At 41.6% G+C, this 17,270-nt stretch overlaps 1 protein-coding gene across 2 annotated transcripts in view; it reads left to right on the top strand.

Moving 5' to 3' along the window:
• The window catches only part of sorl1 (sortilin-related receptor, L(DLR class) A repeats containing), an 81,266-nt gene that overhangs the window by 28,017 nt on the left and 35,979 nt on the right, over positions 1-17,270 (top strand). For both annotated transcript variants that reach the window (XM_086142700.1, XM_086142692.1), the window contains exons 6-8: positions 3,522-3,702; positions 13,018-13,119; positions 13,922-14,091. In XM_086142700.1, the coding sequence (XP_085998826.1) occupies positions 3,522-3,702; positions 13,018-13,119; positions 13,922-14,091 (453 nt within the window). The remainder of the gene's footprint in view (positions 1-3,521; positions 3,703-13,017; positions 13,120-13,921; positions 14,092-17,270) is intronic.

Here is a 17,270-nt window from a genome sequence, read left to right as displayed (position 1 = left end):
GGCAGCTTGGATCTACCATGAGACGACAATTTTAAACCGTTACATATAGCCCATAACATATAGCAATACCTCTTCAATACATGAGCAACACAAATCTTTTTTTTCAGGTAAATAAATGTGTTAAGAAGTTTTAGTTACTTGCAGAGTTATTATACCATAGCTGAATTATACTGGAATACATCAATAGCGGTGTTTGTGTGGTCTTGAATGAAGCTATAGGAATTTGTCATCATTGTTATGCGTTCTCTTGAACAAAATAATACTGGACTGTCTCAGAAAATTAGAATATTTTGATAAAGTTCTTGATCTTCTGTAATGCAATTAAAAAAACAAAAAATACTTCTTCATGATATTCTAATATTTTGAGATAGGATTTTTGAGTTTTCTTAAGATGTAAGCCATAATCAGCAATATTAAAATAATAAAAGGCTTGCAATATTTCAGTTGAATTATAATGAATCCAGAATGTATGACATTTTTGTTTTTGTAATTGCATTAGAGAAGATAAAGAACTTTATCACAATATTTTAATTTTCTGAGACAGTCCTGTATATAGGTCAACCCCATCTCAAAACTTCTACTGAAATCTTTAGAGTACATTTCAGAAAACTTGAGTCCTCTTGCTGCTCTTGCCGTTAGTCGTCACCGTCGGCTCAGTGGCTTCTCCGGAGGATGAGAGACAAACAGCCAGAGAATGATAATGTAACTACCACAGTCCTCCTAGTGGCACTGAGGCATTCCTAAGAAGCTTTACCAACCTTTTCTTCATCTGAATCAAATTCGGAGTGCAGCTCTTGGAATCGATTTCTGCGATGTTTCATCACTCAAGACTTTACCCCAGAAAAGCATTAAACAAAACATTCAAACACAAAATATGAGAACTGCAACAAACTTTTCAGTGTAAGGATGCTGCATTCTGCTCAAATGCAGTGGACATTTGGCTCAAGTGCTGCCTCACCATCATTAGCTCTTTAAATGAATAATTCCTTTTATAGCTCAGCCGCAGACATTTAGCAGAGATTTCCAGCCGAGGATTTTCGTCATTTTTGCAAACGCTGATTGTGTCAGGGACTAGCCGGTTTAAATCAGATAAAGTCTGTTAAAGCCTTGCCACTAGGGTAGCAAAGCAGCCAAGGCAAACTGAAAATTTGCTCAGGACAAAGGCAGCACAAATAAGGATTGATCTCAAACCCCCCCCCCCCCCCCCCACCCCCCCCCCCCCACCCCTCCCATGGCTCCATCCAATGTAGGTCTAATCCTGTTTGTTCTGCCTTTAACAAGGGTTACTACTGTTGTGCTGCAGCAAATCAGTCTTAAGGCGTCAAAAGCCGCTGAGACTATAACTCTAACTTTCAGCCTGCTGCTAAATGTGTTTTAAACCAATTTGTCGTGTTGGCCCTCACCCAAATCCTAATCCTTCGTGATCTCATTGCTAGTTGATAGATTGAGTGGCCAAATCCTCTATTTATTCAATGAGACGTGTACAATATCCTTATCCATATGGGTTACATGCAGTGATACAGTTACTGCAGATGCGGTGGCTTAAAATGCAAATTAAATCAAAGAAACCGTAGAGAGCCACTTGATCAGAGTGGCTTGTAAAGGCATGGTGACTGTCAGTTAGTATTGCGCATGTACTCTATTTTAGTGATCGGTCTAAAGGTTATCAGACTTTTAGAATACTGCCCACTGACTACTTCCTTGGAAGATTCTTCGACAGTCATTTAGAATCAGAATCAGAATAAACTTTATTTATCCCTGAGGGACACATAGGGTAGCAGCATCAAATTATGAACATCAAAAAAAACTATTATGAAGTAAAATAGTGATAATAATTATTTAAGTCTAATAAAGTCAAATACATTTAGAAATGTCATGTAGAGGATAGAAAGACTGGCCAAACAAGGGAGGAAAGATTTCATGAAGCTTCTCAGAAAGCCTAATGAATTCAAAGAAAAGGACAGCGACAGACTGCAAATAGCCCTTCATGCACTTTCATCCCAGACAGTATCCATCAGTTGAACAAGGACCTTTGAATGGAGGCCTCAGAGGCTGAGATCTGCCCAGACACTGCGCTCTCTGTTTAGCCCTCGAGTCTCCGGAGGAAAACAAGCTGATTTGGAAGGCGCACGATAAGACGCAGTCAACCTCCTTCATTCATTCCAGCCGAGTCTCTCTGCCATGGTTTCTGAGCGCCCTCGCTGCACAGTTGCTGCAACAAATAGTTTGACCACGCTGTTCTTCAAGGTTGACGTACATACTGATATTTTCCGGGTCGGACACACTGATGGTCGGTGTTTTGCGCTGACATTTATTATCTCGGTGATAGGTCAGATTCAAAGCTAAAAAGAATTTCAAAAATATGATGGATTTTTTTTTTTTGTCAGAGTGAAAGAGCGTTTGAAATAGCTGGGACAAACGCCAGAATGACTTGCAGCCTTCCAATGCTCAATTCGAAATTCTCCATGCTGTGACAATGGCTCAGATGATACATTTTACGCTTTTACTAATAACATTGCACGGTAGACATGGAAACAAAGACGTAAAAAGTATCTGCAGTTGAGCGTCTTCAATTCCTGTCATTTCTGCATGAGATGTAACCGCAACACAGAGAGAATCTTCGCACTGATGATAATATTTACATTCCACGCCTTTTTCGTTGGGAGGTTGAGTGACATTATGTAATAAGAAACCATCCACATATGGAACGGCACATGGAAAAAATGCACAATGGCACGATAGATGTCACGCCCTGCATTTTGAAACACTTTTTTTTTTGGATACTGTAAAACACGTATATTGAGGCAAGAACACAATTAAATTCACACTTAAATAGGCGTTCTCAACCTTAACTTTCAGAAAATAAAAGCGTTGAATTTATATTCCAAAACATCTTTCTTAGTATTGCTATACTCTGTCAGTGAATCTGGCTTTCATTCAATTCATAATGAAAGTCATTGATAGGTGCGATCTTGATGACATATATTTTACGAAATTGGAAACTAGTGAAAGTTTGAGCAGCTAAATGTATTTCCATAACTCTGCACTGAACAATACAGACATAAAAATATGCATTTAACAGCCACTGGACTGGAAAGGGAGGCAGCAGACAACACCAGAATATAAAATGCTGAATAAAACCTCTTTAGGACGGTCAAAACAACATTGTAAACGTCCTGGTTATGACCTGCATTAAAAGACCCCAGTTAAAAATGAATGGCAGCATGAATGGGGGCAGCTACAGATATGTGTTTTTTGATGAGACACAAACTTGAACAAGATCCTGAAGTTATGAAGTCGGTTTTATTTGACAGAAGGGTAAATAACATTTATTTAATTTGGCAGCCATTACTCAACTGAGTAGCCAGAGGAATGCAAGGTTTGGCAGGATTATTACTGTATGAATAATTTGGCAGGAAGACGAACAAATGAAACTCATGTCTTCCTGTTCCCTCTCCCCACCTGCCATCACTTTCACCATCCACCATGGCGTGACACCGACCGTCTGCGACTGCCTCCAGGGGAGTGGAGCCCTACGACCCCCCCACCACAGTGTTGATCCAGAGGCACGAGCCCCAGGGTGTCTCCAGCATACTCAGCAGCACGGACTTCTTCCAGAGCGAACAAAATCGCAGAGTGATCATGGAGCAGGTGGACAAATTTCACTTCAGAGACAAGTACATGTTTGCCACCACCACAAGGGTAAGGGACGCACGCAAATTGCGACTATGCTAATTTGCATTTTTTCATTCATGTATTTATTATGGAATCTGCTTATCCTGAACATTCAAAGTCCGCCCCGGTCAATCGAACTAGGGAGCTTCTTGCTGTGAGGCTAACCGCATTGCCACCATGCAGCACACTAACTTTTATTTGCACCTAAATATGATTTGTAATGTCAAATGCAATCAGGAGCGTGTTTGTGTTTTGCAATCAAAATGATGCACATAACTGGTTAATTGACATTATACATTGAAAACACTTTCCCTCCTGGATCGAACACAGTGGTATAGCTACATTGCTAAAGTTTGCTCTGACATTTATTATCTTGGTGAACAGACGGTTTTAAAGCTTAAAAAAAGAAATACCCAACCTTCATCTAGAAATTAGGAACCCTTTTTAATATTCCACTAGACAGAATCAGATGGTTTTGATTGAGGAGTAAGCGCACTCAAGCCAGTTTTCACTTCCATCGACGTAGTCAAAGTAATCTTATTTTATGTTTTGTATAAAGAGCAAAACAGTTTCAAAATAAACAGCAAATTCGCAGTGAGCAAAAGGCTGGGGCCGTCATCGGCCCTACTGACTGGTTTGTAAATAAATGACACCCTGTGGGCAAGGACTTTGTTTTATGGGTAAACCATATAAGTTTGAAATTGCCTCTCCAAAACTCTATGAATCTGCATGGAAAATTCATACGGCTAAAAACAGAACCTTAGCAGAGTACGAATAGAAGGAATACAAAGTAGCTGGCTTTGTATTTTCTACTGGGTGCAACGCAGAGCATATCTTATTATTGGTTTTTGACCAACATTGTTTTCTTCGCAAAGAATTTAAGTCACTGACTAAAAATAACAATCTAATGGGAAGGGCACAGTTTTTTTTTTTCCTACAAATTAATTGTACATCAAGGCTGTTTTTTAGGCAGGATTTTGAAGCCGTAAGTAATTAATCCATCCATGAAGGTGAGCAGGTAGAAGAAAGACGCGAGCCGGCGGGATCCGGAAAAACTGTCACAATCTCATATCATGCACAGTCTTGCCGGAGACTGGACTTAATTAGGTCTGAGATGTTCTCATCGAAAGGCACAGGCTGCTCGTCTGTCCTTCTGCCGGTTTAAATAGACGGTTATTCAGACACTGAGAACTGAAATGGCCCCGCAGTGCTGGGTTTATGATGTGCTGACACTTTTCTTGTTATGCAGCTTCAATGTAACCATTTCCGACACGTGAGATCATTATCGGGTATATCCTGCCTGTTTTATCTCAGGGAACTCTGCAGGGTTCCGGCTGTTTGCGGTTGTGATGTCCTCGTACCTTTCCGGGCTTTTCGGCATCCCTTGAAGCTGTTCTTGACTTAACAGGATGAAGCAATCCTGTATAAAGAGCATGTTTATTGGATATATTCGGCGATCCGAGCAGCGGACACAACCGCACCTCCCGTGTACGGGAGAGATCCTGTTTGGATTTACGCGAGCGACAATCGTACAACGTTGATCAACTGTCTCCGGTGTGTTCTTGGTGATTTTTTTTTTGTGTTGTAGAGAGGCACTCTAATTTCCCAAGATAATTTCAATTTAAGATTACATTTTTGGACATTTCCTCTAGTTCAGTAACATCTCTGCAGAGACTGTCATCGCGCATTGAAGCATCTTAAGTCTATGATAGGACACAGGACACTGAGGGAGAAATACGGTGACATGTGGCTTCTGACGTATTTTTTAAGAAGTCATCTACTCAGCAGGGAAAAGCTCATTTCTTGAGCTTTGCTGAATTTGTGCCTGTGTATTGCTGTGCATCTCTTAAGTAACTGAAATTGTTTTGATACACCTTAAATCAAACTGCTCCGCGCACTGATCATTTTCTGCCGACTCTTAATTTAGATTGGCCTCCCAGGATTTGCAATCAGCCGTTACGTATTAAAGTATTAAAATATAGGTCGGAACGTTCACTAGTTTTTCCTTTTCCTTTAGTCTCGTGACCCCAAATGCCCCGGTTCACACCGTTCCACACACGATTAAACTGAGCGTAATGTTCGAACCTTTTCTCGTAATGCATCGACGCTTTGTGCTTGAATACTGCATGAAAACAAGGAAGGAAAAAAAAAACAGGAACGTGTCCCAATGCTGCACGATGTTCTGACTTTGGAAGACACGAAGATCAATATTTGGCTGCTGGTAACGTGAAGCGCTATATGTTTATCCTTGTTAGTCTCCAGTGTTTGCAGAGCATAAGCCTCATTCAGGCACCAGATAAACAGATAGCCGAGCAGATGGTGGGTATGATTTGAGTTTCATCTCCTCCCCTGTTTCGCCGCCTGCACCGGACAGATTTACTCTCTTCCGTGTCACATGTTGGCTTCGGTGTGGGCCGACAGCAGTGTGCCGCTGCCACGTTCTTACGCTTGATTGTAATGAGAGATTGGCCTTGAAGTCTCAACTCGTGATTGTTCACATGCAACACAACATACCAGGATAATGTTGTACATCAAATAAGCCAGGGAGGCAGGAAAATATATCAGCTGTCACTATGATTAAGTGCCTATTTCAAACATTTTACGCTGGCTTCTCAGGGAGTTGCAAGTAATTGCTTCTGGCCTAAGTAGATGCACTCGCTTTTGTCTTGTAGCGCCCATACGTGACTCGTATGGTCCAAATTTCGTCGAGGAGTCGAAGAAGCGCTGCTAAGGCTTATTAAGTTCTCCAGTAATAATTCCCAGCGGCTAATGTGGTTAAAACCAATTACCCATGTGGTCCAATAAGATCCAGTGGTTGATCTAGAAGTCATGAGAGACTAATAGCACGGGGCAACATGTTTGAGTTTGAAGCAAGAGCACACCGCAGCCCTATGTTTAAGACCACTTTTAGAAATGTCCTGTCATGACAACCTCCTCGCGTGAAGAGGGAATGTAGGAATGTGCGGGAGACCGGAGTATGTAAATGCACCTGTGTTGAATTACAACGTTTAAAACCCGCTTTTACTTGGCCGAATATGGATGGTACAGCTGGATGGTTCAGAGGGACATTGAGGAAGACACACCACCCCCAGGATGTGTGTGTTTGCCTGTGTGTGTTACGGACGGGGTGAGAAGTTGATTTTGCGCATTTGTGTGTGTGTGCATGTATACAAGTATATTTTTTGTGTGCTGTGGAGTAGGTGGGGCTGATCTGCTAACTCTTTTGAAATGTCAGACACACTCCACTCAGTCCTCAAGGGTGGCAGGAAGCACATTGATTCAGCTAAAACCATAATAACTATAAATAACTCTCCTTTTCTTCAAAATGCAGTTTTAAGGTTGAGCTCTAGGCGTAGTGTCCCCTTTGTCACCAGCAATATTAAGAGCAGGATCAATGTTGTTTTTTGCGAGCTGGTTGTTTTTCCATGTAATGCGCAGTGTCAACATGAACTTTGGGAGAAAGCCAAAAGCTGTGCCCTCATACTTATAAATATGCAAATATCATCTGCGGAGAGTTGAGTCCAAATTAATTTAATTTCTAGCCATTTGCCTGATAGCAGTACAATTGGACAGAAAACAAGTGGGAGATCCTAAGAGATCTCTGTGATTCTTTTATGTGCAATAGCAGCAGGACATTCAGATGGTTATTTCAGCCCAGAACTTAAGTTAGCTGACGTCCAGAAATGAGGATCAGATGACATCGATATTGAATTGACATGTTTAAGTCACAAATACTTTGTTGTTTTCCCCAAAAGTATCGACTTACAAAGCTGTTATCTCATAATACAGTTCCTCTGTTCAGTGCTATAGAAAATAAAGTCTCCATATGTAAATAAGGGGAAAAAAAAAAATTTATCCAAGAGTTATTTATTTTTCAAACAGTTCGGCCCGGTCAAGATGACTGTCTCGATTAATGTATTTTTACCACTAAAACCTCAGCTCAAACTTGTTCAACACCCACTTTTGCAGAAATATCTGAAGAATTGCAAGTGCTTGCAGAGTAAAAACGCAGCTCAACACTCTCAGACGTCTGCAGTAAAAAGAATGTAATAGAAGAAGTGCATCGTCTCCTAAGGGCTCTTGACTTAGTTTCAGGCGAGGGAAGTTAATTTGCCCTAAGCAGTGACTCTCGCATAATAGGCTTTTGCTGTATGTGATTTAAATTCTGTGACATTTTGGAATAAGTTATGAGCCCCCATCTGACATCAGCAGAATTTTATCCAGGTTATGGTTATGAATAATGTGCGAGAGACATAGGGACTCAAACCATCTGCAACATGTTGCTATGACCGAATAGAGTCTGCTTATTTCGAAACCTTTTAGCCCACTGTTGCTGCAGCTGGTCAGGTTAGTGCCTTGCATGGCGAATTCGAGACTTAAAAAGCGATAAAAGTGCTATATAGGTGGGGACTATTTCCTATTTCCGTGACCACCATTTGATGGATATATGATTTCAATAACTGACTCTTTCTTCTCGTCCATATTCACTCGATGCAGTTAAATTAGGCAAGATTACATGTCATTTCTCAACCCATGCCAACTCATTTCATCTTAACTCTTATTTCTTACCACCTCTCAGGCATCTTCACATCCATTTCCCTTTTTTAATGGTGTTGCATAAAACGTACTTATCTCTATTTTATGCACAGCACTCAGTTGTAAGAAATAAGAGCATGCATCACATCGACTCTGGTTAAAAATTAGAACACAGACTTTTCAATTCCAGCAAAAGGCCATGAGTAATTTCCCCTTTTCTGGTTGAAGATGGTATCCTGTGTCAGAAAGTCTGAATGCAAATGAAGATTGTCATCATTAACAACAGAGTTAACATTATGTCTTCGGTTTCAGAAGTCTCAGATCGTTAGTCCTCCATTAAAGTTTTATGCACCGGTTATATTTAAGTCTTATGCATCAACATTGAATATTTATAGTGTTTACCATCGCTTTGGTATCGGATGTGCGTCCTCGCTCTCTTCTGTTCCTCTTTCAGTTTAGCTTGGTTAAGTTGGCTGCACCCGAGCCCGTGTGATCAAAAACAAACACAAAAAAAAACTCAGTTGTTAAGAAAAGCCGCAAAAATGCTCAAAAATTTTCTACAGCCAAAGACCAAAAATGTGCCGGCAATATAGAATTCAGAAAAGGTGGGCGACGGACCCTGTTTCACGTTAGGAAGACGGCCTGGTAAACTGCTGTTGATCATTTTCTGGCCCAACAGCCATCAATAATTCGCAAAGCCAAGCTTATCCCCCTGAGCGCCATCAGATCTGAAGAATCTCAGACGCTCCATATCCAGACGAGCGACAAAACTTTAAACGAAAATGATCTTAAATGCTGATGATGCGTTTTTTTTTTACAAGTGTAACTGATCTAAAGTGAAAGAATGTGCTCGTGATTTTTCTTCCCTCTTTTTTACAAATCGTTAAGACCAAGCAATTCCCAGTAAAATATTCATGCATAATAAACTTTGAAACCTCATCCCCATAATGTTGCAATTCTGGATAAAATGTTCCATCGCTACTGAAGTGCAGTATGTCATGGAATCCTTGCGAAGTTAAGTTGCATATGAAGATATTGCTGGACATTTGTATTTAAATTAGCCGCGCTGCATCGTTGATGTAGAGTCCTGCGGGTCCGTCCTGAAGCAGAGAAGCTGTGACATCATTATAGCGTCGCCGCGACGGGACGACTTGATTGGACCGTTAGGATTGACAGTTCTGCGTTTTCCCCCATCTGATCAGATGAACCAGGACAGCCCTCGGCACCCGACACGCCCCCAACTACACGCAGTCGCGGGCGTGTCGAGTGCTGAGAGCGCAAGATTTACAGTCATCTGTCTCTCTTTGGCACGTTAGTTAATAACAGTAGAGAGAACGGATGAGCTTTTGACATGCTCATTAGCTATAAAAAGACCTTAGTCGTGGTTACTCACCTCCTGTCTTTGGGTTTCACTAATAGGATTAGAATAATGGGGTATCACTAGTGCTTTTGGCAATGTCTAACTGTGTAAGCTAATTATGGAGTTAGAAATGGAGAGTTTTATCTATCAATAGGGAATCCTGAAGAATGGAGTGCTAATCGGAATTTAAAGACCCCTAGACTTTGGTCTCGTTTAGGAGACCCACGCAAGATAACTGGCTTAGGAGATGTAATAGGGATGTGGATAAGACCCATTCCTTTTCTTCTCAGCTATCTGTTAGCTGCGCATCTAATTTAAAGATAACCGATTCCGTGTTAAAGTCTGGCACAGACAGGACACGGGCAAGGGGAGATACATGTAGCATTAGGAAGGATTTTCCCTCCAATTGCCTGAAGCCGTGTCGGAACTAAACCAAATTCATATTATAGAGCTCTGACAATTCCTAGCCAGGTTTACTTTTGTACCATGGAACTCGGACAGGAAATTAACCCCCGAGATAAATTGTTTACACCGCCCCCCGCCACCCATGTCATCCGAAAGCGGTAGGATTCACTCGCCAGTTCAGGAGTAATCAGACGTTTATGCCGTCCGACCATCTGATTGGCATCAAAACGGAGTTTGTTTACTTTCTCCGAGCTTTTACGTTATCAGCTTGAATGGCTTAACAAGAATCTGTGTAAACACAGCCATAATTCAGGGGCAAGGAGCGTGAGCGGGGGAAAAAAAGATTAACAAAACACTCATCCCGGTCATCTTTACCTCTTCATAATAAAGATTTCTGAACAGCTTGAGTAAACAATTAAAACTAGACACTCTTCTCCATTTATATGTTTGTAGGACATTGTTTGTGCAATATGAAAAATGAGGTTCATTAGCAGGAAACAACCCAGCCATTTGTGGACAATAATAATAAAAATCTTAATTTTCTTTTAACACAAAGAACAAATCCAATCTTAAATTCCATCTCAAGCTGCTGTCTGGGGGAAAAGAAAAGAGGGAAGACCTTGGAGCTCATGTTATTGTAAGTGTTGCTATGAAAGATGCTTTATCTCTTAGCACCATTTATTCAGGGTTACAAATAACCGCACCAGACCACTGAGTCATGAACGTGCGGTGATCCCCGCTGTTCACACATGCAGGCCACACAGCCCGTAATGTCACTTGGTGGCAAATTGGCCGTGTGGAATTCCCATAAAGCAGATTCTGTATCCCTTTCACAAAGCGCTCGTTCCAGGGAGAAAGCTGGATCATTTCTGGGAAGGGCCGGCATGTGTTCGGAGGGGGGGGGGGCGGGGACTCCCAGCCAAAGCTGGGAAGAGCAAGCAGGACCGCCGGCTGAGGCAAGCAGGCAGCACCTTGCCTCACATGGCCAGGCCGGTGACATTTCACAGCTCATTTCGTTGCCACAGTGGCCACCTTATAATTCCCCAGCAACCCTGAAGGAGGAGGCAGCGGTGAACGCGTGCACCTCCTGCAGGCGAGTCATTAACCTGAAACCTTTTTGTCACCTCGCGTTTGCTATGTGAGAGAGGGTTCCACAGTGTGGCTAAGCAATGCTTTGTTAAGATACAAGGCTTTTTTTCTTTCCTTATACTCCGATCAATTTATTACATGTCTATCACTTTACTTGATTGTTTTCCAAACCCTGCAAAAATGCAACAGTGAAATAGGCCGAATGTTATCCTGTACGTGCAAACGCGATAAAAAAAAAATTAAAAAAATCTGGAAATTTGAGAAAAATTTGGGAGTGTCTTTTTTTTTCCCTTCATACAAATAATCCAGAATATAGATTCAGAATGATCCCATTTCAAGAATTAGAAAAGTACAAACAATCACCGTCAACCTAAGTAATGTTGCTACTGCAGAGAAACCGTAAGCCCGTGTGTTTTCTGCAGCTAAAAATACATCGGCGCTGTGGCACTTTCACGTGAAAGCACATCGTATTCTCCCCTTCCAATTTTTTTTTTCTTTTTTCTTTACTCCCACTTGAAAACCTTGATCTGAGTTAAGACAGAGAGAGTGGGAAAGTAGGACAAAATTGGTCCTCCATCCACTGTAAGTGCGCCCGCTGTTTGTTTGCACGAGTTCTGGGATAAAAACTCTGTCCTTTTATCATTCAGCACAATGTCCCTGTTCCTCACCTCTTTTGTCTCAGTGCTGGAGCTGCTTAACTTTCATGTTGCAGCACTCAGCCGGTGTGGGCACGACACAAGTAAGCCAATAGACTGAACGGAGCACAAACGCTCTCCCGGCGATGGGGGATGCTCAGGCACTCGAGGAAGAACACTAATCCCCACGGGCACACACACTCCAAACTCAGACATAACTGTCGATTGACCGGGACAGAAGTACCGAGTCAGTCAAATCTTATTTTATGGGTTACCGTGTTGTAGATTACTTGATTGTACGTTTGAAGTTGATCTCAAGAAACTAAATTAACAAAATAATATCTGTGAATGTGACAATGAGGTTCTGCTTGAATGATGGCTCATGATTTGGTGCGTATTGGATTTGTGTGCGCTTTGGTCCAAATGGGATTTTCATAATCTTTCTATTAAGTGATATATATTTCTTTTCTGTTGAAATCTCGTTCATGAATTTTATCACCAGTTTAGTCTGTTCAATTTGAATATAAATGAATAATGTGAGAATAAATACTCAAAATGATCAGATAGTCGTCAGCGATAGCGGTTCCTGACATCACCTTTTCTAATGTGATTAAAATATGGGCAGGAACAAATACACCAAATACCATTTATTTAAGGGTAATGTTTTCTGCTTTGTATATGTTGAATTTTTAAGATGTGTGCATGAATTGGTTTCCACGGTTGACCAACATTTTTTTTCTAATAAAATTGAATTATTAGAAAACAATTATCAATATTCCAAAAGAAATCCAGTTAATTAAACTGTGTAAGGCCTTGTGTTTAAAAATACTGTACTCGATTAATATAAAAGTATTCCAAATTATAAATAATGGATGGATGATGAAAACAGACAGAGCCTTACAGTGATGTCCGCTGTAACCGAAAAAGAGGCGGCCTTGTCTATAGATTTATGGAGCAGATAAGAAATGTTTGAAAGACGCGCAGAAGGAAGTTTTAGTGATGCGTCTGCAACGTAAAACAAAAGACAATCTGCAGTGTTGAGAGAAAGAAGATAATGGAAAGACATAAAAGATACTTTATTTGTGAAGGATGCCGCTACCCTGTGCGCTGTGCACAGATATATAGAGTCAGATTTCTCATAAGAATGTGTTATATGGGGGTGATTACCTGTTGTTTTGGTGCAATTCTTCATATCTCAACCCACTGATTCCAGTTTTGACATATCATAACATATTATAACGCCAATGTGCTGTAGTCCTCCATAGCTCTGGTATTGGTCCTTGAGCGACGTCTCTCTGTCATACTCTTCCCCTCCAGAAGCTGTTCGGCAGCCATGAACCCACATCTGTCCAGCTCTGGGTCTCCTACAACCGCCAGCCCATGAAAGCCGCCCAGTTTATGACCCGCCATCCAATCACCGTGAGTTACTTTAATGGTCACGAGCGCATAATGCATAAATGAGATGTACGGGAAGGGCCTGTCGTTAAATTGCTAGATTGGGAATTTTCAGGTTCTTAGCTTGTTTTCGTTAATTGCCGGGGGGGGGGCTTCGCGTGTCTACGATGTGTTAAATCCTTTCTTTACGTGTCGCGTCGCTGTGCGTCTGCCATGTGTTGGTCAAAAAAAAACAAAAAAAATGCAAGGAAATTTTGACTCATACCAATGGAGATTAGAATGAATCACCATTTTTACCGTATGTGTCAAGAATGAACCTCCAACAGAGCAGAACATCTCATAAAATTTGAAAAGATGCCCGACTTATGAAGCAATTAAGAAAGGAGGGAGCTGCACATACTGCAGCTTCCCTCAGTACAAATGCACGGTATTTGGAAATGTCTGAAGGGAGGTAATGTGCGCTGACCTCCTTCTGTCCCTCCAGATTGAAACTTCTCTCCCCTGAACGACAGAAGTGACTCCGCAGTTCTGTTTTCCTCGGTTGATCGAGAGCTTGACCTTTTTTTTTTTTCAGGAACCAAGAATACCGTTTTTGAGCAAAAAGAGATCAGCGCAAATTCGCCGTGACGCTCATTATCAAGATGCAGTGTGTTAGACACGGAGCAAAAACCTTGGATAACCATTGCAATCGGTTTGAAAATATACTTGAATACTGACTGCCGTTTGTAATTTATGTACTGCGCTGGAAATAACACTGTTCTTAACCCCCTTTCCCGGTTAAAACTGTCCAGTTATCCACAGCGTTGGTCTGATCTCCTCCCCTCAGGAATATTACATCGCCGACGCATCCGAGGACCAAGTGTTTGTTTGCGTGAACCACTTGAACAACGTCACACACCTGTACATCTCAGACACGCAGGGCCTGTCCTTCTCCCTGTCGCTGGAGAACGTTCTCTTTTACAGTCCCGAAGGCTCGGGCAGTAACACGCTTGTCAGGTACGTGCAAGCATGTGCGTGCTTTCGTAGACTTTTACACAAAAATAAGTTTGCTCTTGGGTTGGAGCTGGATTAAGTTCGATCACGAGTTGAAGCCACATTGTGAGTAATTTGACCCGAACTTGGAGAAAATTCAATCTTTTGTTTGATTTGCCGATGGATTAGGACCAGAATTAAGCCATCTCAACACGATCACTCTGAGTGCTGTCTACATCTCCAGTGTTTAAAATCTGATAACTTCAGGTCGTGTTTGCGGTCTCTTATCTCACAAATGTTTAACTTGAGCAAAGGCAGCAGATTGATGCTACACAGAGAAAGAGGAAGTGCAAACATATGAAATCTTTATCTGATATTAATCCTGAACACGCTTCAGTTCCCAAAACCTTGATCACGCAGTTTTGCTCCCGACAACCAGATGTGAACCACTTTCAGACAAAACTTTTCATTTTTGATTTACCTAGGTAATTATTTGAAGTGTTGTAACTTGATGGCCCCCCACTTAAAGAAAAAAAAAAAAAAAAAAAAAATCCGAAAGTTATCAAAATTGTCAGGTATTTCTCTGAAATGCTTTCAGGATTTTCTGTAAGAAAAAATACATTTAAGAAAAGCCCCCCAAAAGCTATAAACTGGAAGACATTGGCAAGAAAGCCCCTGGAAAAAAAGTGGATCTAACTCATCATGGGGTGACAAATTCTGTTTTGTGTTTTCCATACTAAAGTGAAGATCATTGTATATATCATTAAATATAATGTATATATATATGTACCATAACATTGGTATGTATTTAATATTCAAAACATTATTTAAACATTTTTATCCTAACCCCCCACTTAATTTAATGCTCTGTTTTGGCTTTTCAGGAAGGATAACTAATTGCAAAAGTTAACGCTTTATCTAAATATTACAAATAACCACAGAGCTTTGATGCAATGACCCGTTTCCATCTCATCATGGGAAGTGATCTGTCATTAATAATACGCATTAGTTAGTGGGTGTAACACAGCTCCGTACATCGTGTTTAGTGTCCCAGGGGAGAAACGATAAGTTAACCGCTCTAACGGAGCTGTTACTGCAGGACAGTGATCGGCACATAGATCAGCCGTCAGTCACAGCTGGGGGGAAATGGAGAGCCGCTCGCAAAGCCAAGAAAACCTAAGTCAAATGTGCTGTCAAGACGCCGTCGAGCGTCGGTGAGGGATGGACAGAACGACAGTCGCTGCTCCGGCCCGGTTAGGCTGCGGAGCGCGTTCGATTCCACACTGAAGAGTTCCAGTCTGCCGCTCGCGCTGTCCATAAGCTCTCGGGTTGCACGCACACACAAACGCACGCCTCAAACACACATTTACCCCCTGCTCTTCCGTTGAACTTCATAGACGTTGTGTAACAGGGTTAGTCTCGCTGAAGCCTTATTTACATAAGGAGGGGTTCAATGTCTGTAGATTACGTTCGCTCTTATAACCACCTGAACCAGGGCTCTTTCCGATGTCGCCTCTTTTTCCGTTCGCTCTCAACCACTTGAAAGCTGCAAGTTGCAAACTCATCAGGACCAGTAATGAGCGTCAGATCTTACGCAAGAACACTAAGAGGTTCTCGTGGGGGCAGCCTTCTTAATGAGCTGCCCCCGTAATGAGCTCAGGGGGGGGATGGGGGGGTTCACACCTTTAACCTGCTTGCTCTGCTCAAATCTGGCGATTGGATCGCCGATGGCTTGGCTTTTCGTCCGTCCCGAAGGTCATACATGTATTGTCGTTTTCCTGTCTGAAGGGAGCTAATACTTTTGAAAGAAGATATCGCTTCAGTTTCGACAGAGGTCACATGAACTCACACTGATTCTCAGAGTCTTGGCAGAATGAAAAGAGTGTGAAATCACTTTAAAATAGATCGCGCTCGCTTACCCTCACAAGTTTCGAATCAACGAAGCATACTGTGCCGTCAGATGTCACAACTCTACCTCAGTGCTGCGTGAACATCACGCGCCATGCCTCCTCAGCAAGCTTTGATTAAATTTACACATTGCGGACATACGATAGCCCACCAGGTCACCATGCAAGTTTTAGCCCTCTAGGTGTTTAGGTAGTTTCTATAGCAACCTAAGGAACTGTCAAGAAAACCCCCCGGTCTCAGTTCCAAATGTTGATTGCCTTTGACGGCGCGCGAAAACTGCCACGTGAAACCTTTTTATCTAATAATAGGTAATTGATAAAGCGCCAAGTCACCCCGTGACCTCAGGGCCTCATGGTCTTTCTGCTGAGTCATCTCTTTAATCACATCAAGAGGCTCTTTTTTTTTTTTTTTTTGTTCAGAGGCAGATGCACCGTCAGGTGTGCGCTTGCCAACAGTGGCTCCCTGTGTATCTTGCTAAAAGAAATTAGCATCGCATTCAAATCTGTCCAGTAGATCGGTTTAAGATGTTTTGACTTTTGATTCTAAATAATATAGACACATATATATATATATTCTTTGTTTTTTTTCTCTGGGCTTAAGTTTTTTTTTTTTCATATTCAGTTGCAATTAAAATATAAAAATCAATATATCTTAGTGATCCAAGATGAAATAAAAATTCCAATTTCAGGGTACTAATTTGGCCTATCAAATTTTTTGAACATCTCGGTGGAACCGGAATGCGAATATATAAATGTGTATGTATGTGTGTGTATTTGTAGATCTCAAGAGAGAGGTTTTGAAATGTTTAAAGTTTCATTATTTCTTCTTTTTCCTTTAGTCTGCTCCCTTCAGGGGTCGCCGCAGCGAATCGTCATCCTCCATCCAACCCTCTCCTCTGCGTCCTCCTCTCTCACGCCAGCTAACTTCATGTCCTCCATCACTAAACCCATACATCTCCTCTTTGGTCTTTCTCCAGGCGTCCTGCCTGGCAGTTCCAACCTCTGCATCCTTCTGTATAATCATACATTCATTATTCCTCTTTACATGTCCTAACCATCGAGGCTGACTTTATCTACAAAATATCTTACATGTGCCGTCCTTCTGATAGACTCATCCCTTATCCTATCCATCCAGCACCTCAGCTATCTTCATCTCTGGCACCTCCAGCTCTGCCTCCCGTCTCACTACTGTCTTGTGCACCTTTCTGTTCATCCTGGCTGGGGGTTACCCGCCACACTAAAAAGTTTAACATTACATAATTTGTTGCAATGTGTCTGTTCCTTCTTTTTTTGGGG

The sequence above is a fragment of the Fistularia commersonii genome, chromosome 3, assembly GCF_037954325.1.
Source record: "Fistularia commersonii isolate RoL2024-O1a breed Wild chromosome 3, RoL_Fcom_v1.0, whole genome shotgun sequence".
Lineage (NCBI taxonomy): Eukaryota > Metazoa > Chordata > Actinopteri > Syngnathiformes > Fistulariidae > Fistularia > Fistularia commersonii.
Note: the sequence above shows the minus strand (reverse complement) of the source record. Positions and strands in the feature narration are given on the sequence as shown.